The sequence below is a fragment of the Eschrichtius robustus genome, chromosome 16 (genome assembly GCF_028021215.1).
Source record: "Eschrichtius robustus isolate mEscRob2 chromosome 16, mEscRob2.pri, whole genome shotgun sequence".
NCBI lineage: Eukaryota > Metazoa > Chordata > Mammalia > Artiodactyla > Eschrichtiidae > Eschrichtius > Eschrichtius robustus.
The window spans coordinates 23,055,697-23,080,964 of NC_090839.1; the positions used below are offsets into that span (position 1 = coordinate 23,055,697).

General features: G+C 50.9%; 1 protein-coding gene across 2 annotated transcripts in view; it reads left to right on the forward strand.

The window, feature by feature from the left end:
• The window catches only part of MTCL2 (microtubule crosslinking factor 2), a 71,422-nt gene that overhangs the window by 12,777 nt on the left and 33,377 nt on the right, over positions 1 to 25,268 (forward strand). For both annotated transcript variants that reach the window (XM_068565274.1, XM_068565275.1), the window contains exons 2-4: positions 7,680 to 7,904; positions 14,634 to 14,792; positions 24,824 to 24,886. In XM_068565274.1, coding sequence (XP_068421375.1) covers positions 7,680 to 7,904; positions 14,634 to 14,792; positions 24,824 to 24,886 — 447 coding nt within the window. The remainder of the gene's footprint in view (positions 1 to 7,679; positions 7,905 to 14,633; positions 14,793 to 24,823; positions 24,887 to 25,268) is intronic.

Consider the following 25,268-nt stretch of genomic DNA (forward strand, 5'->3'; position numbering starts at 1 on the left):
ACTGCGTTAGGTCTTTGTTGCCGCATGCGGGCTTTCCTCTAGCTGTGGCGAGCGGGGGCTACTCTTCGTTGCAGTGCGCGGGCTTCTCATTGCGGGGGCTTCTCTTGTTGCAGAGCACGGGCTCCAGGTGCGCGGGCTTCAGTAGTTGTGGCTCTGGGGCTCAGTAGTTGTGGCTCGCGGGCTGTAGAGCGCAGGCTCAGTGGTTGTGGCGCACGGGCTTAGTTGCCCCATGGCATGTGGGATCTTCCCGGACCAGGGCTTGAACCGGTGTCCCCTGCATTGGCAGGCAGATTCTTAACCACTGCGCCACCAGGGAAGTCCCTCCTGGAACATTTTAAATGTGGCGTGAAAGCGGAGCTCTGCTTCTCCAGCTTTATGCCCTGATGGTGGAGAGCGAGAGTCTGGGGTGGCGACCCAGACCCCACAGATGAGGCGGCTCCAGAGGGAACACAGACTCCATCTTATTTTGTGCCATGTGCTGAGAGTAATTCTCAGAATAATGTTTTTAAATGTTTAAAACAAAATATAAAGGAAAGCAAGCATATTGAAATATAGTTATCAAAGTATATTTTTTAAATTATGATATAGTAATATGTGTGTTTATTAACTCATAAGATCTGGAAACAGGTCTGTTAACTACTGTAATTTCAAAGTACTGATGAGTGTATACAATATTTTGACGTTTCTGCAACAACTGTTATGGGGTATGAAAATATCTGTGGTTTCTTTTGGTGCCAAAGCTATAAGTACTGCTGATACAACCGTGGCTTGTCCAGAATAGAAGGAAATGTTAATTTTTAGTTAGCATTAGTGAAAGTAAAGACGTGATTTTTTTTTTCCCCTTCCCATCCAAGTTCATGGACTCCCTGCGTTCTGGTGCAGATGAAAGAGCCTGAAGTCTGCAGCCCGAGTCCCGCTTGGACGTGTCTCTGTGTGACCCTGGACACAGCCCACCTCCCCTGTGCTCCTCTGCTGCTCTTTGCCTCTAGAACAGAGGTGGTGATTCCTGTCCTGCCTGTCCGTGGGGCTTCTGTGAGGACCCGTGAGATGATTCACATGGAATGTCTTTGTAAACTGTGAAGCCCCGTGCTGCCATGCAATGCCACGCTATTATTAACGGTAGTGTGAGCTCATGTTTGGCCCTCCGGCCCAGTGTGGACCAAAAGACTCTTCCTGGCCAATTCCCTCAGGATTCCTGGGAACCAATCCGTTTCGGGGAGCGGATCTGCCCCTGAGAGGCTGATTCCTGCAGGCTGACCTCATGGGTCGTTAGGGGATGTGAGGGAGGATGGACAGAGGTGTACTTGTGGGCAGGGAGTGGGTGGGTGAGCTGAGGTTTGAGAGACCCTGCCCATCCTCCTGAGGTGGCATGGGGGTCTGAGGCCAGCCCTGGAGCAGCCTAGGCTCTCCCTGACTCTTTGTAGCTGACCTGGGGCTGGGATCAGGAGGGCCTGCCCTGTCTGGGCTGTGAGAGAGGCTGGGCAGGGCAGAAGCCATACTCCTTTCATTCATTCATCTACCCACCCATAGACAGTGATGGGTGCCTGCTCCGTCCCATGTCCTGTCCAGGGCTGTGCTGGGGACCAGACACGAGTCAGACCCAGCACCTGCCCTCCCCGCCAGCTCTTGGGGAAGATAGACTTGAAGACGAGCAAATGCGACCTAAAGTTGTTAGCACAAGAAGAATGGAGTTCAGAGGGTGGGGTTTGAATCAGATTGGGGGAGGAGGGAATACTCTGGAAGGATGAGAAAGTTAGCAGTTAGCCTGGCAAAGGCTCTCAAGCAGAGGGAATAGCCCAAGCAACCCTGGGAGTAGAACACACAGTTAAGATGCACTGGCCCAGGGTTACAGGGCTTGTTTGGATTCCAACTCCACTGCTCCTTTGCTTGAGCAGCTCTGGGAAACTTCTGAGCCTCAGTTTCCTCATCTGCAAAGTGGGAACATTTTCCCTACCTACCTCACAGAGCTGGTAAGGGTCAAACTATTGTGCATGTACTGTGCTTGGACTGGGCCTGGTAATTAGTGAGCTTCCCGATAGGTGGTGGCTATTTCCTGGTTGTGGTGTACCTGGACATGGAGGGCAGAGGCAAGACAGAAGTGAGGAGGAGACCTGGGGTGGGTGGGGGGGCGGTGGGAGAGGGGTGTGCTCAGATTCCAGGGTAAGAAGCTTGGACCTAACGCAGAGACCAGTGGGAACTAGTGGAGGAGATAGAAAGCTATCTGCTTTTTTTTTTCCAAGTTTTTTCCAATAAACAGGTATTACCTCTATAATCAGAGCAAAATAAACATTCTCTGTAAAGGGAAAGGCTGACTACCCTGGCAGCAGCGTGGGTGCCCGATCCTGTCCCCCGTCCTCCCCGCTTCACTCCCTGTTCTCAGTCCAGGTTAAATAATCAGGTTAAGCTTCAAGGGGAGGAGAGGTTACCTTGAAGGAGCGGCCGGAGGGGATGGGTTTGGAGGCCTGGCAGGCTGTGCCTGATCTGAGCACCTTTGCTCAGCTTCTTTAGTCCGGACTTTCTGACTGGGGGGGGTGGGGGGGGGGCGGGGGAGGGCGGGGGGCGGTTTGAGAATCGGGGGCCCCTGGGCTCTGAGGTGGGCACTGCTGGGCAGTGTGGCCTCTTCCTGTCTGCAGTGGGGGATGAAGTCTGGGTTTCCCCACCGACGTTGGGGGGTCTCCGACAACCTTGTTGTATAGCCACTGGGCTGGCTTAGTTCAGTGGTGTTGGCCCCCTCTCTCCGCATTTCCCCGCGGCTGGGGTGAGAGGCTCAGTGGACACTGAAATGTCTTTTTTTTTTTTTTTTTTTTAAGGAGGAAACTTTTTTTTTAATTAATTTATTTTTTTAAAATTTTTGGCTGCGTTTGGTCTTTGTTGCTGAGCATGGGCTTTTCTCTAGTTGCGGTGAGCGAGGGCTACTCTGTTGCCATGCGTGGGCTTCTCATTGCGGTGGCTTCTCTTGTTGTGGAGCACAGGCTCTAGGCGCACGGGCTTCAGTAGTTGCGGCACATGGGCTCAGTAGTTGTGGCTCGCAGGCTCTAGAGCGCAGGCTTAGTAGCTGTGGCGCACGGGCTTAGCTGCTCTGCGGCATGTGGGATCTTCCCGGACCAGGGCTCGAACCCGTGTCCCCTGCATTGGCAGGCAGATTCTTAGCCATTGCGCCACCAGGGAAGCCGCACTGAGCTGTCTTTGAAGGGAAGCCTGAGCTCCCCACCCCCCACCCGCCGGCGATTCCCTACCAGCTCCCTCGGTTGGATCAGACAGTCCCTGGATGAAGTCCCGGGAGACTGGGAGGCTCGGTGAGGTCCAAGAACCTCTGGAGGGAAGCAGAGTCCTACCCTCGGCCCCCTCCCCATGTCCCAGCAGCCCCTTTCCCAGCCCCCACCTCAGACCCCGAAAGCTCAGCTTCTGCTGCACACATCCCAGCAGACCCAGCCGTGCGAGCCACAATTCAGCCTTTGTGGACTCACCCTCTCACGTGGATGGTGCCAGGAGGGGCTGACCACATTCTGCCTGCAGCTGGGACAAGCCCCCGGGGGGCCTGGGCCCCCCTTGGCCACCACGGAGAGATGGAGCTGGCATGAATGCAACATCCTGCATTTTCAGAAATGGACTGTGGTGAAGGGCAGGCCTGGAGAGACAGCTGCTCATGTGAGAAAGGTCATTCATTCATTCACTTCTTCAATAGATGCTTATTGAGACCCTGCTCTGTGCCAGGCTCTGGGCTGAGGACTTGTGTGCTGAGACACGTGACTCTTGTGCATTTAAGGAAAGAGACTGGAAGGAAGGGACTTCCCTGGTGGCACAGTGGTTAAGAATCCACCTGCCAATGCAAGGGACACGGGTTCGAGCCCTGGTCCGGGAAGATCCCACACGCCGTGGAACAACTAAGCCCGTGCGCCACAACTACTGAGACTGAGCTCTAGAGCCTGTGAGCCACAACTACCGAAGCCTGTGTGCTTACAGCCCGTGCTCCGAAACAGGAGAAGCCACTGCAATGTGAAGCCCGTGCACTGCAACGAAGAGTAGCCCCCGCTCGCCGCAACTAGAGAAAGCCCGTGCATAGCAACGAAGACCCAATGCAGCCAAAAAAGGCCTGCCCTTCACCATTAAAAAAAAAAAAAAAAAAGACTGGAAGGAAACACCCTGCATTAGAGTCACTCGGGGGCCCCCATTTCCAGGGTTTCTGATTCAGTAGTTCTCAGTTAGGGCATGAGGATTTCTGACAAGTTCCCCCCCGCAGTGTTGCTAATGCTGCTGGTCCAGGGACCACACTTTGAGAACCACTGTGATTCAAGACCAGGTGGAGGAATGATGAGTGGTTTATGTTTTCTGTTTTCAAAACTGTCTTTATGATTGTCATTTACTTTTTTTAATAATTTTTTTTATGATTAACATTTTAAAATATTTATTTATTTATTTTTGGCTGCGTCGGGTCTTCGTTGCTGCATGCAGGCTTTCTCTGATTGCAGCGAGCGGGGGCTGCTCTTCGTTGCGGTGCACGGGCTTCACATTGCGGTGGCTTCTCTTGTTGCGGAGCACGGGCTCCAGGCGCGCGGGCTTCAGTAGTTGTGGCTCATGGGCTCTAGAGAGCAGGCTCAGTAGCTGTGGCACACGGGCATAGTTGTTCCGTGGCATGTGGGATCTTCCCGGACCAGGGCTTGAACCCGTGTCCCCTGCATTGGCAGGCGGATTCTTAACCACTGCGCCACCAGGGAAGTCCCATTATTTACTTTTATAAACAGAAAAATCAGTTTTTTTAAAAAAATATTTATTTATTTGGCTGCATCGGGTCTTAGTTGCGGCACGCGGGATCCTCGTTGCGGCACGTGGGCTTCCCTCTAGTTGTGGCACTCGAGCTCTAGAGTTCGCGGCCTCAGTAGTTGCGGTGTGCGGGCTCTCTAATTGTGGCACGTGGTCTTAATTGCCCCGTGGCATGTGAGATCTTAGTTCCCCAACCAGGGATCGAACCCGCATCCCCTGCATTGGAAGGCGGCTTCTTAACCACTGGACCACCAGGAAGTCCCGAAAAAATCAGTTGTTTAAAAGTTAGAAAAGTAAGTGGTCCCCAAAAATGACTCCAGTGCCCTGGGTGTGGTCCTGTGTTGTGGGATGTCACCTCCCATGATCTAAATGTCATACATCTTTTAATGTAGCCCAGCATCATTAGCTTGTGCATCCCCTGCACTTCCCTTTGGCTCACCCTGCACTTTGGGTCCACTCCGACCCCCAAGTCCTCCCTGTCAACATGTTCTGTAAATACTATGGTGAGGATTTGAACACAGGCCCATCTGGAGGCTGGTTTAGCTTGGATTTAGCCAACTGGCCCACACTTCCTGAGTGCTGTTTCCTTTATGCTTCCTTAATCTTGCCAGCTGAAATGAGTGTGGACCCCTCACTTCCTCATTTCTTTAACTGGTGTGATCATTGACTGTCCCACTTCCTCCTTCTCCACTTTTAGTTCTGTCTGCTTGGCATGGGGGGGAGGTTGAGTCTGTGTATATATTGGGGTAGAGGTGGGGGTCCTGATGAGGTGACCATTCCTCTGCAGCTTGCTGCAGGCAGAATCATTCACTTTGTGGGGTGCTGCTGAACCCACCCCCCACCAACCTGGAGCGAGGCTGTGGTGCCAGGTGGGAATCAAACCCTTCAATTGCTGGTGGGAATGAGACAGTATCTGTTGGGGTTGAGAGAAGCAGATACCCTGTCGTCCCCTCTGTCTTCCTTTCCTGTGTTCAGAACCATTTGAGAAATAGTCCCAGGAGTAACTGGGTACAGATGGATATAAAAACCTCCATGAACTTTCATACTAAGAACCAGCCTGAAGGTGCCACTTCCTAACCCTGAATTAAACCAACGCATCCAGTCTCAGGGGCGCTGGGAACCCCAGGCCATTCCCCCGTAGGGAGCCACCCATTTTCTTTGGGGAAAGGGAGGCTCAGCGGGCTGGTGAACCCAGCTCTCCAGATTGCGGTCCCTCTCCAGGGCCTGCACAGTGGTTTGTTTGTTTGTTTGCTTCTTGGACCCACCCCGCTTTCCCATCAGCACCATTTCTAGGTGCTTTCTGTGACTCCTCTGGGATGCCTTTGGCAGGTCATTCATCTCCTGTGACTCGGTTTCTCTTTTTAGTGTACAATCTTATTTAATCCGTTCAATCACACTAAGGGCAGATATTATTATTTCCATTTGTGACTCAGCTTTCACATCTGCTGTTAGACATAGTAATCATCCATTTCTTCTCCTGGGTCTCCCCGCTCATCCCCCTACACTTTGTGTCTAATGATTGTTTCACGTTGGTATGTCTTTTTGTGATTGTTTACCTAACAAGACATGCCTTCATGCACTCAGTATTTGTTGGGAGCCTGCAGGATGCTGGGCCCTGTGCTGGGTGTGGGGCATACAGCGGGGAGTGAGGTAGATGTGGGGAAGCCCCCCAGGCACTCACGGTCTCTCTGGGAGACAAACTCTTAAATGAAGAATTGCTGATATACCCATGATGACAAAGGGGAAGTGAAGGACATCTGGGAGTTGATGACAGAGGTGGTCAGGAGCTGCCCTGAGGAAGTGAGGTCATCCCCCTCAACCCCCTCCACTTAAAACCCAGACTCAGATTCTTTACTCAACCCTTCAAGGCCCTGGATGGCTGACCCCTGTCAGTTTCCCCAGCCTCACCTTACCCCTGTAGCTACCCTGGCTGCCTTGCTGTATCTTGACACACTGAGCTCTTCCCTGCCTCTGGGCCTTTGCACACACTGCTCCCTGCCTCTCTCTCTGCATGGCTGTTCCTTCTTGCCTCAGCTCAAATGTCCCTTTAGAGGTGGCCTCCCCGACCTTGTCCTCTAACATAGCACCTTCCCCCATTACTCTTTCATATTACCCAGGTGTTTTGGTTCTGGTTTTTTGGTTTTTTGTCTTCACAGCTCTTAATAGTATCTGAGGGGTTTTTTTATCTTTCAGTTTACTGTGTGTCTTGCCAATGAGACATGGGGCTCCATGCAGACAATACAGAAAGGGCCACGTTTGTCTTGGTCACCACTCTCCTTCCCCACCCCCTGTGCCTGCACAGAGCCTGGTACACAGTTGGTGCTCATAAATGCTTGTTGAATGAGCCTCTTCTGCTTCCCCAGTGTATTACTTTCCTATTGCTGCTATAAGTTACTGCGAATTTGACTTAAAACAATCCCAGATTATTGTCTTATAATTCTGGAGGTCAGAAGTCTGAAAGCCAAGGTGTTGTCAGGGCTCCATCCCAGTAAAGGCTCTGGGGAGAATCCATTCCCTTTCCTGCTTCTAGAGGCTGCCTGTATTCCCTGGTTCATGGCCCTTTCTCCGTCTTCAACATACATCACCCCAACCTCTGCCACATCGCCTTCTCCCACTCTGAGCCCCTTGCCTCCCTCTTATACGGATGCTTGTAATTACACTGGGCCCACCCAGATAATCCAGCAAAATTTCCCAATCTCAAGATCCTTAATCACATTTGCAAAATCCCTTTGCCATGTAAGGTAACATATTCACAGATTCTGGGAATTAGGACGTGGGCATCTTGGGGGGCCATTACGCAGTCTGCCACACCCAGAACCCCCGAGGTGTGCCTAGGGCAGCATCTAGTGTGCCCTGCACTCAAGTACCCTGGCCACTGCCATAGGGCCCAGCGACCTGACCTCTCCTTCCCTCTGCAGGACGAGATTGAGGAGCTGCGGGCAGAGATGCTGGAGATGCGGGACGTCTATATGGAGGAGGATGTGTATCAGCTGCAGGAGCTGCGGCAGCAGCTGGACCAGGCCAGCAAGACCTGTCGCATCCTGCAGTACCGGCTGCGCAAGGCTGAGCGCCGCAGCCTCCGCGCTGCCCAGACTGGCCAGGTGGACGGCGAGCTCATCCGTGGCCTGGAGCAGGACGTCAAGGTAAGCCCAGGGCCCCCCCAACCCTCACAGGTGCCCTTGCTGGGCGGTAGGACCATGAGCCTGAGTGCCCAGGTCAGCTCACTCCTCATGTGTCCTTGGGCAAGTTCCATCATCTCTTTGGGCCTCAACATCCTCATCTGTGAAATGGGGATCCCTAGGAACTGATAGGCCATCTACCACGGTTGTCCCAAAGTGGTATCGTAAGATGATACCTACGAACAGCAGCTGCTGTGTGAGTATGAGCCACACACCTGGTGCTGGGCTCCAAGTTATCCGTGCATAGTTCCATGGAGGTTTCTTCCTTGCGCTGATGGAGAGTAGTGAAGGTCTGGAGTTGAATAAGGCTGATTTAAATCTTGGCTTCAATATGCCCTAATTTTATGATTTTGAGCAAGTCACCTAAGTTTCAGTTTCCTCATCTGTAAAACACGTGTAACGGCAGCCCCGGCCTCACAGGGTTCTATGAGGATCAAATGAGATCAGGTAGGTAAGAGGTCACTGTAGGCACTCGAAAAGGTTAGCTAATAATTATTATTATTATTGTCATTTTCCAGATAAGGAAAGTGAGTCTCAGAGAAAGGAAGTACCTGTCCAAGGTCATGTGACCCTCCGTGTAGCTGGCAGAGCTCAGACTCATCAGCCTCCCATGCTTGCTGCCTGACCTTGCTGCTCTTGGCCTCAGAGAGCAGGAAAGGGATGGCCTGGAGGCTGGCAGATGGGGCTTCCAGAAGAGAAATCTGCCCTGCCTGTCTGTATGAGCCCTGGTCTGGGGGCTGAGAACTCCAGGGGACCCGGCCCAGCACCCTGCTCTCAGAACTCAGCCCAGTGTTATCTAGGGATGTAGGAGCTGGGGGTAGGGACATCTGGCACAGCCTGGGCACCTGTGGAGTCTTCCTGCAGGGGTGACCTCTTGAGGTGAGGCCTGAGGTGGAAGAAGGGATGTTGAAGGAAGAGGGCCCCTGTAAGGGGAGGTGAAGAGTGAGCAACAGACCCACACTGGCCTTTGCGTCTCCCATTGTCTTGCATGTGCCGTGGGCACAGTGGGATTGTAGGTCTGCTGTACAAGTGAGGAAACAGCTCAGAAAGGTTATATCTCCAAGGCCAAAGTGCACCTGTACCTGCGAAGGCAGCTCTTGGGATAAATTGTTATACAAATATTCAAATTCCAGGTACCAGATTGAGAGGGTGTGGGGTGAGGGAGAGCCCTGGAAGCTTAGAGGAATCTGAGTTTGCGTCCAGGTAGCTGGGGCTTTGGGGCGAAGACACCGAAAAGTCAGCCTTAGATGAGGAAGGGGTGGAGGAAGGCTGGAGCTGGGAGCAGACTGGCTGGCTTGCCTCTGTGGGAGGAGCTGAGAGCAGCTGGTGTGTGTGTGTAGAATGGGGAGGGGGGGAGGCCCTCTGGAGTCTGGGCGGAGGGGAGCGGCCCCTTCTGTTGGGATTTGAACTAGCCAATCAGCAAGTGGCTTGGCCCCTTCCCTCCCTCCTCTCCCTGCGCCTACAGCTGGAGCGCTGAGCTCATCTGCACTGGCCTGGGCTGGACAGCTTTGGCCGCCTCTCTGTGTCCCAGGTGCTGGGGATGTTCTGGGGCATTTTTTGGAGGCTTTCAGAATGCTGACTTCCCTGGCATCGCCTGGGAGGGCTTGAGAGACCCAAGTGTGGAGGGAACTGGATGCTGCCTGGGAGGGTATCCCCGGGGGCCCTCTGACTTGCTCTGCCAGCAAGAGTAGACTGGCGTGAGGCCACCTCTTGGAGTCTCAGTTTCCCCTTCTGTTAAAAGGAGGGCTTAGAGCAGCTGAATCTTCAGGGCTTTTGCAGCCCCAGTGGTTTAAGCAAGCAGGTAGATTACTGGTGAGGGTGCCATGAAAGAAACCTCAGGCCTTGGCCCTCCCTCTCCCTCTCCCCCATCCCCAGGCTCTCTCACTCTCTGCTGGTTCTCACAGCTGGCAGGACCCACAGAAGCTCAGCAGGAACATTGTTCAGCATGAGGAGGGCAGGGGTGGAGGGGGTGGAGACCTGCTCTACCACTTGCTTGCTGTGTGGCTTTGGGAAAGCTCCTTGACAGCCCTGAGCTGTCAGCTGGGCCCTGAGCCTCAGTTTCCCCATGTTGAAAATGGAGATGCAACAAGTCTCTACCTGTAGAGACTTTTGCGAGGATAAAATGAAATAGCTCAAGTAAAGAGCGTGCTGAGCACAAAGTCTGGCTCGGGATGCTCCCTCAGCAAGTGAGCAAATGTTGCCTGGGGTGTTACTGTTCAGGAGAAGAACTTAAAAGGCACTAGTGGGACAAATGGCTGGACCAGCGTGGAGAAGGAGGCCAGAATCTCTGCCTCCCTGGGTAGATAAGTATAGCCTGGAGGTTTGTTCACCATGGAGATTCCCAGGCCCCACCCTCAGGGCTTGGGATCCTGTAGGAGAGCGTCAGGTCCTGGGAATCAGGGATGAATTCCCACCTGAAGGGACTCTTGTGGGAGGCCCGAGGACACACCAGGAAAACAATTCTTAGAAACAGATGTTGCTGGAGAAAAAGTTCTGGCTTTGGGTTTAATCCCTGGGTGACCTGAGCAGGTTACTTTCTCTCTTTGATCCTCAGTTTCCTCATCTGTACAATGGGGGTGACATTCCCACCCTCCCGGGATTCCTGGGAGGATTTAGCCACACAGAACCCAGATGCTGCCTGGACAGGGGGTGCTCCTTAGTGAGGGTTCCTATCCCACACCCTGGGGATTCAGAGTGACAGAGACCCCTTAAAGCCTTAGGCCCAGGAGCTGAGGGGCCGATGAGCGAGGTGTCTGTGGGCTGGAGGCTGCTGGTTGCATTTGGCAGGAGCCAGGCCCCAGCGCTGTAACAGTGACCTCATGGCTGAGAGCATTTGTTTGTGCTTTGGGGATTTGCCCTGGTTTCCAGAAGCTGCAGCTGCTTCACCTCCTGTAGTATCTCAGCCCCCCAACCTTGGGGATAGTTGGAAGGATCGTGAGAGGATCAAATGAGACAGGCAGGTGGGGCCCCGTGAGCCCCTGACACAGTGAGCCCACTGTTGCGCTTATTTTTAATACTCCTATTATTGATATTAATATAATGTGTCTTCAAGCTTCAGGCCAACAGCGGCTCAGATTGAGAGCAAGACTCCAGAGTTGACCCACCTGCTTTCAGATCTTGGTTCTGTAGCCTCCTAGCTGTGTGGCCTTGGGCAAATGACCTTTTCTTTCTGAGCCTCAGAGTGGGGATGATATTCAAAGCACGTTCCCAGGGAATGAAAGACATGTGGTGGGTGCTCAGGGAGCAACAGCTGATTCTGCCTGATTACCTGTGAGAGCCAGGGGGCCCAGGACCACTGAGGCTCAGAGAGAGAAAGGGAGAGACCCAGGCAACCAGGCTCCTGCCCCCCAGGCAGGCATGCTCTTTGCTCCTGTGGGCCTCCGTCAGGGGCACAGGGCTCTGTGGGGATCTGAGATGAAGGGCTCTTTTGTCCACACTGGAATTCTGTAAGCTGCCTGGGGCTAGGCCTTCTTAACAAAGCACTCCTGGGGGTAGAGAGCAGACAGAGAAGGGGGTTCCATGGAGAATGGGGCAGAAGGCATCTGGGGACTCACGGAAGGGATGAAATCCATAGAGTCACGTATGAACCCAAGAGGATCCAGGAATCCACATGAATCATGACTTCTTGGTGGGGAGTGGGTCACCTGCCCAGGTCAAGGCCATGGTGGGGATGGAGTGAACCCCAGGTGGAGAGGAGCTGGCCCAGGTGGGAGCATAGTTGGGAGAGGAGCCCCCAGTCCAACCAACAGCTGATCCCCCATCCCAGTCAAGGACACAGCCCTCTCTGGACATTTGGGGGTGTGGGCAGTTGGGGGGAGCATCCCCAGCCAAGCTAGGGCATGTGCAGCTCCCCATGTTTCAGTCATTCACTCCTTCATTTCCCTCCCTTTTTGCTTGCTGGGGTCTTGGATTTGTTTGTTCATCCAACAAGCATTTATTAGGCACTTAGTGCGTGCCTGCGCTGCTACCGGGACACAGAGATATGAAGGAGCCCCGGCATGGCCTGCGGCCTGGACCTCTGTGCTCCACCACTCCTGCCCCCAGGGGCTAAGCAGATGAATGAATGAATAAATGAATGAATGAATGGAGTATTGATCAGGACAGGGACTCACTGGGTAACCTAATAGCCTAAAACTTGGGACCTGGAGCTGAACACCCGGACACTAAACTCAAGAGTGAGGTTGTGGGGTATTGGGCCAACCTGGATAAAGTCAGTGCACAGAGGTGAAGCAGTAATCTTGACAATGCATTAAAAATCATTATACTTTTGAGCACCTGCTATGTTCCAGCCACCAGCCCAAGCACTATGTCTTTTTTTTTTTAATTTTTGAATTTTATTTTATTTATTTTTTTTACAGCAGGTTCTTATTAGTTATCTATTTTACACATATTAGTGTATACATGTCAATCCCAATCTCCCAATTCATCCCACCACCACCCCACCCACCGCCACTTTCCCCCCTCGGTGTCCATACGTTTGTTCTCTACATCTGTGTCTCTATTTCTGCCCTGCAAACCGGTTCATCTGTGCCATTTTTCTAGGTTCCACATATATGCATTAATATACGATATTTGTTTTTCTCTTTCTGACTTACTTCACTCTGTCTGACAGTCTCTAGATCCATCCACATCTCTACAAATGACCCAATTTCATTCCTTTTTATGGCTGAGTAATATTCCATTGTAATATATGTACCACATCTTCTTTATCCATTTGTCTGTCAATGGGCGTTTAGGTTGCTTCCATGACCTGGCTATTGTAAATAGTGCTGCAGTGAACATTGGGGTGCCTGTGTCTTTTTGAATTATGGTTTTCTCTGGGTATATGCCCAGTAGTGGGATTCCAAGCACTATGTCTTTTATTCCTCACAGCAGGCCTCGTGACTAGGCTATATCAACCCCCTTTTACTGATGACCAAACCGAGACTTCAAATGGTTAAGTAACCTGTCCTGGGTCACACACCCAGTGAGGGCTGGAATCAGGCTTGAATCTAGTTTTCCCACCTGCAAAGTCCTCGTTCTGCTAGTGAGGGATTGCTCCCCCCACTTTGTGGATGAGGAAGGTTTAGTGGCCTAGAGAGACTGTGGGAGGAGCCTCGTGGGCCAGCTTCCAGCTGTCCTAGGAGATCTTCAGGGGGCTGAGAGAGGCGGTGGGCAACGGAGGGAGGAGGGGGAGGCAGGGCTCGATTTCCTTTCTGGCCGTTGTTTTTCCTGGCCTGCCTTGCACACTGCCAAGGGGTCCGTGCCGAGTTGGGCCTGGGCCCAGGCAGAAGGCAGAGCCAGGGAGGGCCCTCTTCCCTTCCGGCAGGGAGGAGGTGCCATGGCCATTTCCGAGACTGGCAGGCACGAGGCACTGGGCTGTCTGCCCCACACATACCTCTTGCTGGCAAAGCCCTCGTACCCCTTGTGGGCTGGCCCTTCAGCCAAAGCCCCTGAGCTCCCTCCAGATTGGCCCACACTAGCTCTGTTTGACTCTGAGCAAGTCATTTGCCCTCTGAGCCTCAGTTTCCTTGCCAGTAAAATGGGGGCAGAGTTGGGGTGAAGAGGAATGAATCTGGCACATAGCAGGTATTCAACAAATGCTAGTACTTAGTCCACTTGGGGATGGAGGCTAGTTGTGATTTACCAGCTCAGAAGGGCCTTCCTCATCCCCAGAGAAGAGACCCCCCTTTCCTACCTTTCACCCCAGCCAGCAGGGGACAGGACAGAGGGGTCCTCAAGGAAACGGGGTGCTGTTGCAGCAGAGTCCTGGAACCGGGATTGGAGTTTGCAGCTCCATTAGCTCCTTCTGTAGAGATGACTTGGATATCTGCCCAGCCTTTGTCACTGGGGGTATGTTCTGTATCCCAGACAACTGGAAATAGGCCTCAGGGTCTGTGTCACATTGTGACCCTCAGCAAGTCATGCCCCCTCTGGGCTCAGCGCCTCCCAGCAGCAACCACCACTTACCCAGTGCGCACTGTGCAGGCGCTCAGCCAAGCCTTTGTGCAATCGCTGATTCAGTCCTCCTGTCGGCCCATGAGGTTGGTGCTGTTATTATCTCACCCACTTTGTAGTTAAGGAGACTGAGACCCAGAGTAGGGAAATAATTTGCCCAGGAACGTATGCTGGTCACCGGCAGAGATGGGGTTCAAGTGGCTCTGGGGATGCCCATCTTGCTCTGGGTTTCCCCTCTCTTTAAAATGAGCTTCTTGGGGGGTAGTGGTGGTGGGATGAATTGGGAGATAGGGACTGACATATATACACTAATTTGTATAAAGTGGATAACTAATAAGAACCTGCTGTATAAAAATAAATAAATAAAATTAAATTAAAAAAAAATAAATAAAATGAGCTTCTGGTCCTGTCATAAGCTCTGGTGAGGACTGGGCAAGAGGGTAGACAGGAGAGGCTTTTGGAAGCATTAAAAGGCCCAGATAAAAGTAAAGGCATTGCTAAGAACAGGCACTGCTTCTATAGCTTTCTGGGAGCTGAACTATGATGTGGACATAGGAAACACAGGGTGCCTGGGTTTGGGTTTTGATTCTACCACTTCCTGGCTGTGCGACCCTTGGTGAGTTACTTGACGTCTCTGTGCCTCAGTTTCCTCTTCTCTAAGCGGGGGTGATGAGAGTACCTGCCTACGCTGGGGTTGCTCTGTGGTAGAGGTGGGATGGCCTGCTCATGCCCTGCTCATCACCCACCTTTGCTCAGGTCTCTAAGGACATCTCCGTGCGGCTGCATAAAGAGCTCGAGGCGGTGGAGAAGAAACGGGCGAGACTGGAGGAAGAGAATGAGGAGCTTCGGCAGCGGCTTATTGAGACCGAGCTGGCCAAGCAGGTGCTGCAGACGGAGCTGGAGCGGCCGAGAGAGGTGAGGGCCCCGTCCACCCCGGCAGGGCCAGGCCTGGGCCGGGCAGGCATGTGCTAGCCCCATCCAGCCAGTGTCTCTGAACCTCTGTCTCTGCACAGTTATGCCTCCCTGGCAGAGATGTCTATTCATTCACTGCTCCAGCACACGCTCCCTGAGCACCTACTGTGTTCACTGTGTGCTGGATACTAAGGACACAGGGGTGCGTGAGAGACACCTGGTTCCTGTCCTCGAGGAGCCCACAGGCTAACGAAGGAGACAGTCAGCCATCAAAGGACCACAGCTGGGAGAGGATTGCCTGAGAAAACATGCAACAGTGCTGAGCAGGGGACCCAGCCCTCTGTGCCTCAGTTTCCTCATCTATAAAATGGGATAGTAATACTTCGAGTCATTGGAAGGACTAAGTGGTATAGATTTTGTGGACATGCTTTAAGGACTGCCCGGCACTGCCACTCAGTATAAAGTCACTGCCGGGTCTGGGCCTCTGGCTGGTGTCTCAGCACATTTCCAGGACACAGATGCTTCTTGAGTGTGACCCCAGGCACCAGCCTCTCTGTCTTTGGTCATGAGAGTCCCGCCACCTGGCATCCCATTCTTCCTTCTGCTGTGTGTTAGGTGTACAGCATGTTAAGCACCATGCTAGACACTTCCCATGATTTTCAGAAAGGCCCGATGGGTTGTGATTGTACCAGTTTTATGGATGAAAACACAGCCCTGAGGGAGGGAGCGATGTCCTCCAGGTCACGTAGGGCCCAGTGGGCTGTACAGATTGGAAACCATCAGCCCAGGTGATGCCTAAGGGCTGGAATCCTCCAGAATCCAGGGGTCTGTGTCCCAGGCGGCCCGGGTGCCTTCTGCCCCCAGAGGCACAGCTGGGCCTCGGCTGTCTGGCTGCTCATGAGGCATGCTAGGATCGAACGTTGTTCTGGGGCACAGTTCTCACCTTCCCAAGGGCAGGCGTGCCAGCATTCCAGGACAGACGCCACGGCCCTGAGGCCATAACAATCCTTCTGCTGCCCTCCCCGCTGGGTGTGTTGGTGTGACGTGCCAAAGGATTCTCGGTGTGGAGATGGGAGGTGTTTGCTACTCAGGGCTGCCCAGGGCTGTGTGGGAGGCCCCCTCCCCCAGGCAGCCTCCTGCCCTCCATGGCCTGGCCGATAACAGGGGACCATCTTCACACATCTCATTGCTGCCACCCTTGATAGTGAAAAGGAGAGACAGTTTCAGAAGGTGCCTCAGATGTCAGCCTGTTCCCATTGTAAAGGAGAGGGAACAGAGGTCCAGAGAGGGAGAGCCTGCCTGAGTTCACCCAGCCTTTCCTTGGCTGAGATGGGGCTGAGACCCTGAAGCCACCTCCCCTAAGTTTCAGTTTCTTCATCTGTGACATCAGGATAATAACAGTACCCAGTTTATAAGGCTGTTCATGATCATTCATAAGATTGGGTAACCATAGAACACCGTGAAGAAGTTAAAAAGAATAAGGTAGTATAGCGGTTCCTGAGAAAATTAAACAGAATTACCAAATAAGCCAATTCCACGTCTGGGTATATACCAAAATTGAAAGCAGGGACACGAACAGGTATTTGTACCCTCATGTTCATAGCAGCATTATTCACGGTAGCCAGAAGGTGTAAGCAACCCAAATGTCCATCGATGAACAAAAATGTAGTATATACTTACAATGTATGTATAATCTTAAGAGGGAATGTGATTCTGAAACAGGCTACAACGTGGGTGAACCTCGAGGACACTGTGCTCAATAAAATAAGCCAGACACAACAGGACGAGTATTATATGATTCCACTCAGATGAGATACAGAGAGTAGTCAAATTCATAGAGACAGAAAGTAGGTTAGAGGTTACCAGAGCCTGGAGGGAGGAGGGTATAGGGAGATATTGTTTAATAGGTACAGCATTTCAGTTTGGGGTGATGACAAAGTTCTGGAGGTGAATGGTGATGGTGCCACTGGATTGTACACTTGAAAACGGCTAAAAATAGCAGATCTTATGTATATTTTACTGCCATAAAGAAGAAAAAAATGGTTAAAATAGTAAATTTTATATTAGGTGTACTTTCCCACGATTTAAGAAAAAAGGCAGATACGTATGTACTGATGTGGAAAGATCTCTAAGGTACATTTTTAAGCAGGAAGAGAAAGCTATAGAACCATACATATTGTGCAATCCCACTAATTATTTTGGAAAGCCATACAGAACGAACTGATTTTGAAGCATGTGTCTATATGTGCAAATGAATAGCCTGGAGGAAAGTCTGGAGGAAAACGCACTGAACTGAGGCATTAGAAATGGTGGGAGTATGGTAGGCAATGGCTTTTGCTTTTTATTCTATGATTGCTGTATTTAGGGGTTTTTTGGGGGGGGCGTGGTTATTATTAGTGAAATTTTAAATAAAGTCAAGCATGTAAAGAGCCCTTTGTGGTGCCTGGCACACAGTTGGTGCTCAGGAAACACTGGTTCACTTCCTCTTGAAGGCGATGTCAGTGAGGCTGGCCTAGCCCTCCCTGATGTGCCCCTCGGTGTCTTAGGACCTGCTGAAGGAGGTGTGGCGCTGTGTTTATTTGCTGATTGCCCTCTCTCCTCCCTCTCCTTCCTGATATGGTTTCTATGGAGACGAGGGTCCCTTAGCAATTCTTCTGCCAGAGCTGTTCCAGTCCCATCATCGAGATCTGCCTTTGCCATCCTGACAGGTTGCTGTGGCGATGCTGTCACCCGGCTGGGAACAGGAGCCCCTGGCCTGAGCTGATGTGGTTGCTATGGAGATGGCTCTTTGCTAGAGAGGAGGGAGGGTGGCCTGCCCCAGCTGTGTTCTGCAGTGGCACCGTTGCCAGCTGGGCTGCAGCTCAAAAATCGTAACACGAGCCACCGCCACCCCCAATCCAGTATCATTCCCCGTCTTTGCATTTTAGGCAGAAAGCCAGTATCAGTGTTGATGGGATTTATTATAACATAGCTGCTGTGTCTGAGTGCTTGCTCTGTACCAGGCACTGCACTAAGCATTTTATGTGTGTCTTCACGTTGTGTAGCCAGCAGCCTCCCAAGGTACATAGTGATTTTGTCCCCATTTTGTTTTATTTTGTTTATTTATTTTTCTGGCTGCGCCACACAGCTTGCGGGACCAGGGATTGAACCCAGGCCCTCGGCGGTGAAAGCGTGGACTTGCTGTATATAGATGGGACAGGGGAAAGACAAGGATGGGATCCTAACCCAGGACTCTCCATCTCCCAAAGCCACACTGACTCTTACGGCGATGCCCGTGCCCTCCTTGCCCCATCCAGGGGCCTTCCTAGAACCCGGCTGTGTTTCGGAAGCTCTGAAGAGGCCACTCACTCCAACGAGTACTTCCTTCTCTGGCCCAGGCTTCTTGGCCTGATTCCCACTCTCATGGGGTAGGAAGGGCACTCACCATAGCATCAGTTCACCTGGGTTCAAATCTCGGTTCTGCTGGCGTCGTCATCTGATGCAGCCTAGCCGTGGCCTGTGTGCTGCAGGGCAAACTCGAACTTGGAGTCACACGGGCCTGAGTTTGAATCCTGGCTTTGCCACTTATTTGCAAATAACCGTAGCATTGGGCAAATCATGTTACTACTCCAGTGCTCAGTTTGTTCATTTATAAAATGGGAATATGGGGACTTCCCTGGTGGTCTGTGGGTAAGACTCCACGCTCCCAATGCAAGGGACCCAGGTTTGATCCCTGGTCGGGGAACTGGATCCCGCATGCATACCGCCACTAAGAGTCTGCATGCTGCAACTAAAGATCCCGCGTGCCGCAACTAAGACCCGGCACAGCCAAGATAAATAAATAATAAATTTTTAAAAAATGGGAACGTGAATCCCTAGATCTCAAAGGTGTTTGTGAGAATTAATCAAGACAAGCAGGTAAAATGCTTAGTGGAGAATAAGAGCTCGGTAAATACTGATTATCAGTATCACCACCCTCGCAACCTCTACAATGGCTGTGGGCCTGGAGAAGCATTTACCTTAGTTCAATAAATATCCTTCTGCTGCCTCTAGCAAAGAGCTCTCCATATCAAACTGCCAGTTGCCCATGGAAGGAGCAGTTAGGTAGCAAATCAACGCCTGCTGTTGGCAGCGTCTGCCCCTGTACTTTGATTTGGGGTCCATGTCAAACCACTCTGGTTCCTCCACCCAAACGGTCTCCCCCAGCCCGGAGCCACACCGCCTCTCTAGCTGCTTCAGCCGCTTTGGAAGAAGAATGCCTCAGTCTTTGAGATGCACCCCTACCCCAGGCTCCCCCCCGGAGTAAATTTGGTACACACAGCACAGTCTGTGTTTTCAGTGAGACCTTTTCAAACATCCCCTCTAAGTTGGATGAAAAGCTACCCAACTGTTTTGGCAGAAGGCTCATTTTATTCCTTGAAGGTTGGTCTTTGTTTCCTGGCAGCATGGAAGCGTGGAAGGTGTTAGAAGACAGGGGGCCCCTCCAGAGCTGTGCTCAGGCAGCCTCTCCGTGTGGGCTGGAGGGGCGGAGGTACCCTCTTCTAATCTCCTGGAGAAGGGCAAGGGAGGGCAGAGCTCCTGCTCCTACTAGGAGCCGTTAGACCAAGGAAGCTTAGAGGCAGCACCCTGGCTGCTCAAAAGCGGCCTTGTGAGTTGCTGGTGGGTGGGGAAGCCCCTGCTGCGTGCCAGGCCAAGGATTGTGCCCTCGGGGTCCGGCACTTGTGACTGGCATTCTTGTTGGTGCCCGGGTGCTGTCCTGCCCTGCCCCAGCCCGCCCACCTGAGGCCCAGGGCCAGAACATCTGCCCCTGGGGGCTCGACAGAGGGGCTCTGACGGGCCTTGGCTCCCTGGAGGGGCACCGCAGTCCCCCAGGCCGCCTGGCCAGCTGCTGCCCTGCAGAGAGGAGGAAGGACTTTATGCTCTGTGAGCCTGCCTTGTTTTCCCTCCAGAGCCGCAGAGCAGTGTGGGAGCCCAAATGGCTTAGATGAGGTGGGGGGCAGGGACAGGGGCAGTTCCATCCAGAAAAGGCTGGAACCACTTTGGTCCTGAAAAGGTTTGCTGCTTCAGCCCCTCTTCTCTGCCCACTGCCCTCCCTTTCTGGTGGGCACTCAGAACTCACCCTCTGAAAATGTGTTGGAATGGTGTTCATGACTTTTCTTGGGGAAGTACATTTTTAAAACATTTTACTATAACTTTCTCCTCCCACCCAGCAGGTAATATATGCGTAGTAGAGAAAGACTAGGAACTACAAGTAAGCCATAAGGAGAAGAAGTTTCACCTGTAATCCAATATTCAGAGAGAATTCCTCCGAGTAATTACCAAATTACTATTTGGGTGGGAGTACTTCCCAATATGTTATACTTCCCATACGTTTTTCTATGTATGCGCACACACATATTGAAATGTATATATGCATTTTTTTTTACTAAAAAAGTAATATAAGCTCAGTGAAGCAAAAATTTCATTACAAAAAACATATAAATGCATGCCTAGCATACCTCTAAGGGTGGACACGTCAGACTCTGGTTGCATTGGTTGCCTCAGGCAAGAGAGCTGGTTACAGGGTTCACTGTATTCCTTTTTGGGTTTTTTGAAGTTTGAAGTATGTGAGTGTGTTCTCCAAAATGTAAGAAATAATAATAACGATACGTAAGATAAAAGAAGAAAGGCTCCCCTAACCACTTCCCTCTATTCGACGCCTGACTCAGCCTAACCTGTGATTTGGTTTGGTTTGTGTCTTTTCAGGCCTTTCTCTATGCTTATATGATGTATATTCCTCTATGTATTTTTTTTTCATTAAGAAGGGATTATGTTAACATGCACAGTTTCTGTAACATACAGAATAGTATAGCGTGACCACAGACTGTCTTTTTAAATGCTGGATGTTTTGGGGTTTTCTTCTGCTTAAGGTGCTTATTATAAAAGTCAAAGATCACAGAGTTGAGTAAACATAGGAAGGAGAGTCTAAAAGAACACCATCTATTTCAGTATTTTAAACACAGAGCCAGAGATCTAGAAGGAGCTCCAGCTGACCCTCAGCTGTGGTCACCCTCAGCAGGAGAAGGGATGGGGGTGTAAACAGGGGGGCTTCTGCTTCGTCAGAACAGTACAGATTTACAGTGAGACTGTGTCTTTATATATTAATTTATTTTTTAAAATATTGTATAATTTTTAAAAATTTAAAGAGAAAACGCTGGAGGACTATGTCTTCCCTCCTGAAAAAATGTGGGGGAAGAAAAGTGCAAAGTGCAAGTTCCCTGTACTCTCATCATTATCAGCCTGGTGCATATTCTTAGACCATATTCCCCCACCATACACATGTACACATGTGTATTCACACACACACACACACACACACGTCTTATTTTTATAAAAATGGTAACGTTCTAGTTTTGTTTTTAATAACAGCTTTATTGAGATATGATTCACATACCATATAGTTTGCTTTTTAAAGGATACAGTTCAGTGGTTTTTAGAATATTCAGAGTTGTACAGCCGTCACCACTCTAATTCCAGAACATTTTCATCGCTCTAGAAAGAAAACCCCAAGTCACTCCCCACTGCCTCTTCCTCTTCCTCCCTGGCAACCACTAATCTACTTTCTGCCTTTGTGGATTTGCCTATTCTCAACACTTCATGTAAATGGATTCATACACTATGTGGCTTTTTGTGACAGGCTTCTTTCACTCAGCATGATGTTTTCAAGCATGTTGTAGCATTGAGCAAGGCTTCATTCTTTTCCATGGCTAATATTGCCCTGTGTGGCTATGCCACGTTTTGTTCATCCATTCATCAGTTGGTGGACGTTTGGGTTGCAGGTTTTGTTTTGCAGTTTCCTTCTTTCCCTTACCAAGCTGTCTCAGAGATTTTACCATGTCAGTGAATCTCACTCTCCCTCTGTCCTCTTTCATGGCTTTAGGCTTTGTGTTATCTCACTCCTTTATGTGTGATAGCTGGGACCTCTCAGTGCCCCTGGAGACCCCTGGTTCCCCTTACTGTCACCCCACTTCCCTCCTCCAGAAAGTCTACAGTGGTCACCTAATCCGTGGCTCAGTTTTGTATTGATAGATGATGAAATGGAGTTTCAGAGAGAGGAAGGGGTTCACCCAGGATCATCAACTCCGTGTTGAGGGGGTCCCGGCTGAGTTCACAGCCCCTCCCATCAGCTTGTGATGGGCGGGCCCAGATCTGCAAGCCTGACCACCTGACTCCCGGGCCCCCACCTCACCACTCCAGGAGGGGTCTCTGAGCACCACCTTCCCAGGCCCCTTTTGTAGGAGGGGGTCTTTGGGGAAGGACTTGTTTTGTGGCCCTCACCCCCGCCTTCCCTACTCTTTCCTCCTTGCCTTGGAAAGATCCCCCATCAGTCCTTCTCAAATACTGGCTCCCTGCTCTTGGCGCCCAGCGTCTGAAATATCAGCCTCTGCCTTCTTGCCTCATTTGCATTTCAAAAGGTCTCTTTAGGAATTGATTGGGCTCTAAGATGAACTTAAGAGCCTGTCTCCCTGGCTCTGTGGTTCCAAGCTTAGCTGCACATTAGAATTACCTTGGAAGCTATTTAAAAATACTGATGCCTGGGACCTACCCAGACCAATGATGTGAGAATCTCTGGGGTTGGGACCTTGGGCATCTTTTTTTTTCTTTTTAAGTTTCCCTAGGTAATTCTGATGTGCACCCAGATTGAGAACCACTCTGCTGGCTCCACTCTGTCCCTTGTCCAAGAAGGCACATTTTCTCCTTCCAGGTCTTTGGAGCTAGAACAAGAACTCTGTCAAGAACTGGTCCCAGGGACTTCCCTGGCGGTCCAGTGGTTAAGACTTCACCTTCCCATGCAGGAGGTGCCGGTTCGATCCCTGGTCCGGGAGCTAAGATCCCACATGCCTCATGGCCAAAAAACCAAAACATAAAACAGAAGCAATATAGTAACAAATTCAATAAAGACTTAAAAAGAAAAAAAGAACTGGTTCCAGGTCAGCTCTGGTTTTGCTGTGGGACCTCTCTCTAGCCTTCAGTAAACTGGGGGCTTGGATTAGATCAGTGGTTCTCACCTTCAGGGACTGGGTGTGAGAGGTGGGGGACCGGGAGCCCATGTATTCAGACTACCTGGGAGCATGCTCGAAAATTACCTGCCTGACTTGAAAAGTCAAATGTAACCCAAGGGTGATTTTATATGCCACTAACATGAAGCACCCCTCTCATGGGAAGAAGTGTTCAATGGACTCATGCATCTAACTGAGTGACTTTTTTAAACATAGAGAAAGTTCAGGAATGATTTTTATAACAATTCCTCAAATTCCCCTCCATTGGTCTTGTGCCATTTTGCATTCTTGCCAGTGAAATATGAGTGATCCTGTTTCTTCTTAGTTTCATCAATAGAATGTGTTGTCAGGTGTTTGGATTTTTGCCAATCTGATAGGTGAGAAATTGTATCTCAGTATAGTTTTTTTTTTTTTTTTTTAAATATTTATTTATTTATTTATGGCTGTGTTGGGTCTTCGTTTCCGTGCGAGGGCTTTCCCCAGTTGCGGCAAGCGGGGGCCACTCCTCATCGCGGTGCGCGGGCCTCCCACTATCGTGGCCTCTCTTGTTGCGGAGCACAGGCTCCAGACGCGCAGGCTCAGTAATTGTGGCTCACGGGCCCAGCCGCTCCGCGGCATGTGGGATCCTCCCAGACCAGGGCTCGAACCCGTGTCCCCCGCACCGGCAGGCGGACTCTCAACCACTGCGCCACCAGGGAAGCCCTCAGTATAGTTTTAATTCACATTTCTCTACCATGAATAGGGTTGAGCATCTTCCTATGGTTGGAGCCATCTATCTTTTTTTGCATGTGAACTGGTTTTCATATCTCTAGCCCATTTTTCTATAGGTTTGTTGGACTTTTTCCTCTATTTTGTGAATCTCTTTACATATTTAAGATATTAACCCTTTGTCAGTGTAATACATTGCAAGTATTTTTTCCCAGTTAATCATTTCTATTTTTACTTTCCTTAGGGTATTTTTTTCCCATGTAGAATTTGCTTATCTAATCAAATGTATCAATTTCTTCCCCTATTGCTTCTGTAGTTTTGAATCATGATGATTATTATAGGCTTATTTTGCTTTAATCTGCATGAAAACCTACCATTTAAATTGTAAAAACTGATCAGTTCCTCATCATTTCTAAGCCGCTTGTACAGTTATGATCTGTTTTACCATATTCATTTTGTTTATTAGTATCCATGCTGAATTAAAGTCCTCACTAGAATGTCAGTTCCATGAGCTCAGGACTCCCCCTGAGATGGAGATGTGCATACAAGAGGCTTCTGGAAACGTCCCCTTGGAATAACACCATCAGGGATCGAGGCAGAGGGAGAAGCTGAGCTGCAGAGCATTCACACCAATGGCCTCAGCTGATCCCATGGGGAGCTCTGGAGCTGGAGTGGGAAGGGGGCATGGACCAGTCACTGGATGTGGGTTCCCCGCCCCCCCAGCACCCCCACCCAGGGAGAGCACATGACCTTGGATGAGGTGGTTGCCCTCAGCCAATGGCCATCGCTAGGAGAGGGATTCAACTTTGAGGTCTTAGCCAGGGGAATGCGTGCCCCAGTCCTAAAGGGGGGATTTAGGCATAACACTCCAGCATCCCCCTCAGGTACCCTGTCTGTCATGGTCCCTGCTGTATTCTCCATGCCTAACTATGCCTGGCACATGATAGGTGCTCAGGGAGTCTTTGGTGAATGAATGAAAGACAAACAAGAACAGAAACCCAGATTTCTGGGTCTTGGGCTCAACCCAACTGGATCACAATTTCGGGGTGGGAGAGAGGGGAGGAACCCTGGGCAGGTGGGTTCAGAATCGTCTCAAGTGCTTCTGGCCTGTTCCCCATTTGCAGCCCATTGGGTGGTCTTGAGACTCCTCTGGCTCAGCAGTTGATGCTGGTCAAGGCTGGACGTGGCTGGGCTGCGCTGGCCAGGGAGGGCAGGGGCCCTCAGCGGAACCCTAGGCACTGTGACTGCTCTTTGGATGTGCATCACCCTTGTGAGCTTTCAGTTCAGTTTTTTTTAATCTCGCTCCAGCATTCCTTGAAGAAAAGAGGAACCCGCTCCCTTGGGAAGACGGACAAGAAACCTTCCATGCAGGTACCTCCCGTCAGCCTCCACAGCCTCTGTGCAGCCCCCAGCAGTAGCTTTCAGTCTGAAGGCCCCAGGCCTAACTCCATGTGGCTCAGGGAGTCCCCAGAGGTGCCCACCCTGCCCCAGTTTCTACTCCATCCTCCCCTTGTTCACTTTCTTAGCTTCGCTGTGTACTTTACTTCCCCAAACTACACCCTGAGCCCATGGTTCTCACATGCTCTGCTAGAGAAAGTGCTATATGTAGCACAGGTCAGGCATAGAATATAGTTCGTTTCTAGTGGTCCTGGATGGTCAGGGTGTCAGGCACTTTTTATATATTGTCTCATTTAATTTTTTTCATGGTCTGTGAGGGAGGGAATGTTATTGCCCCATTTTACAGATGAGAAAA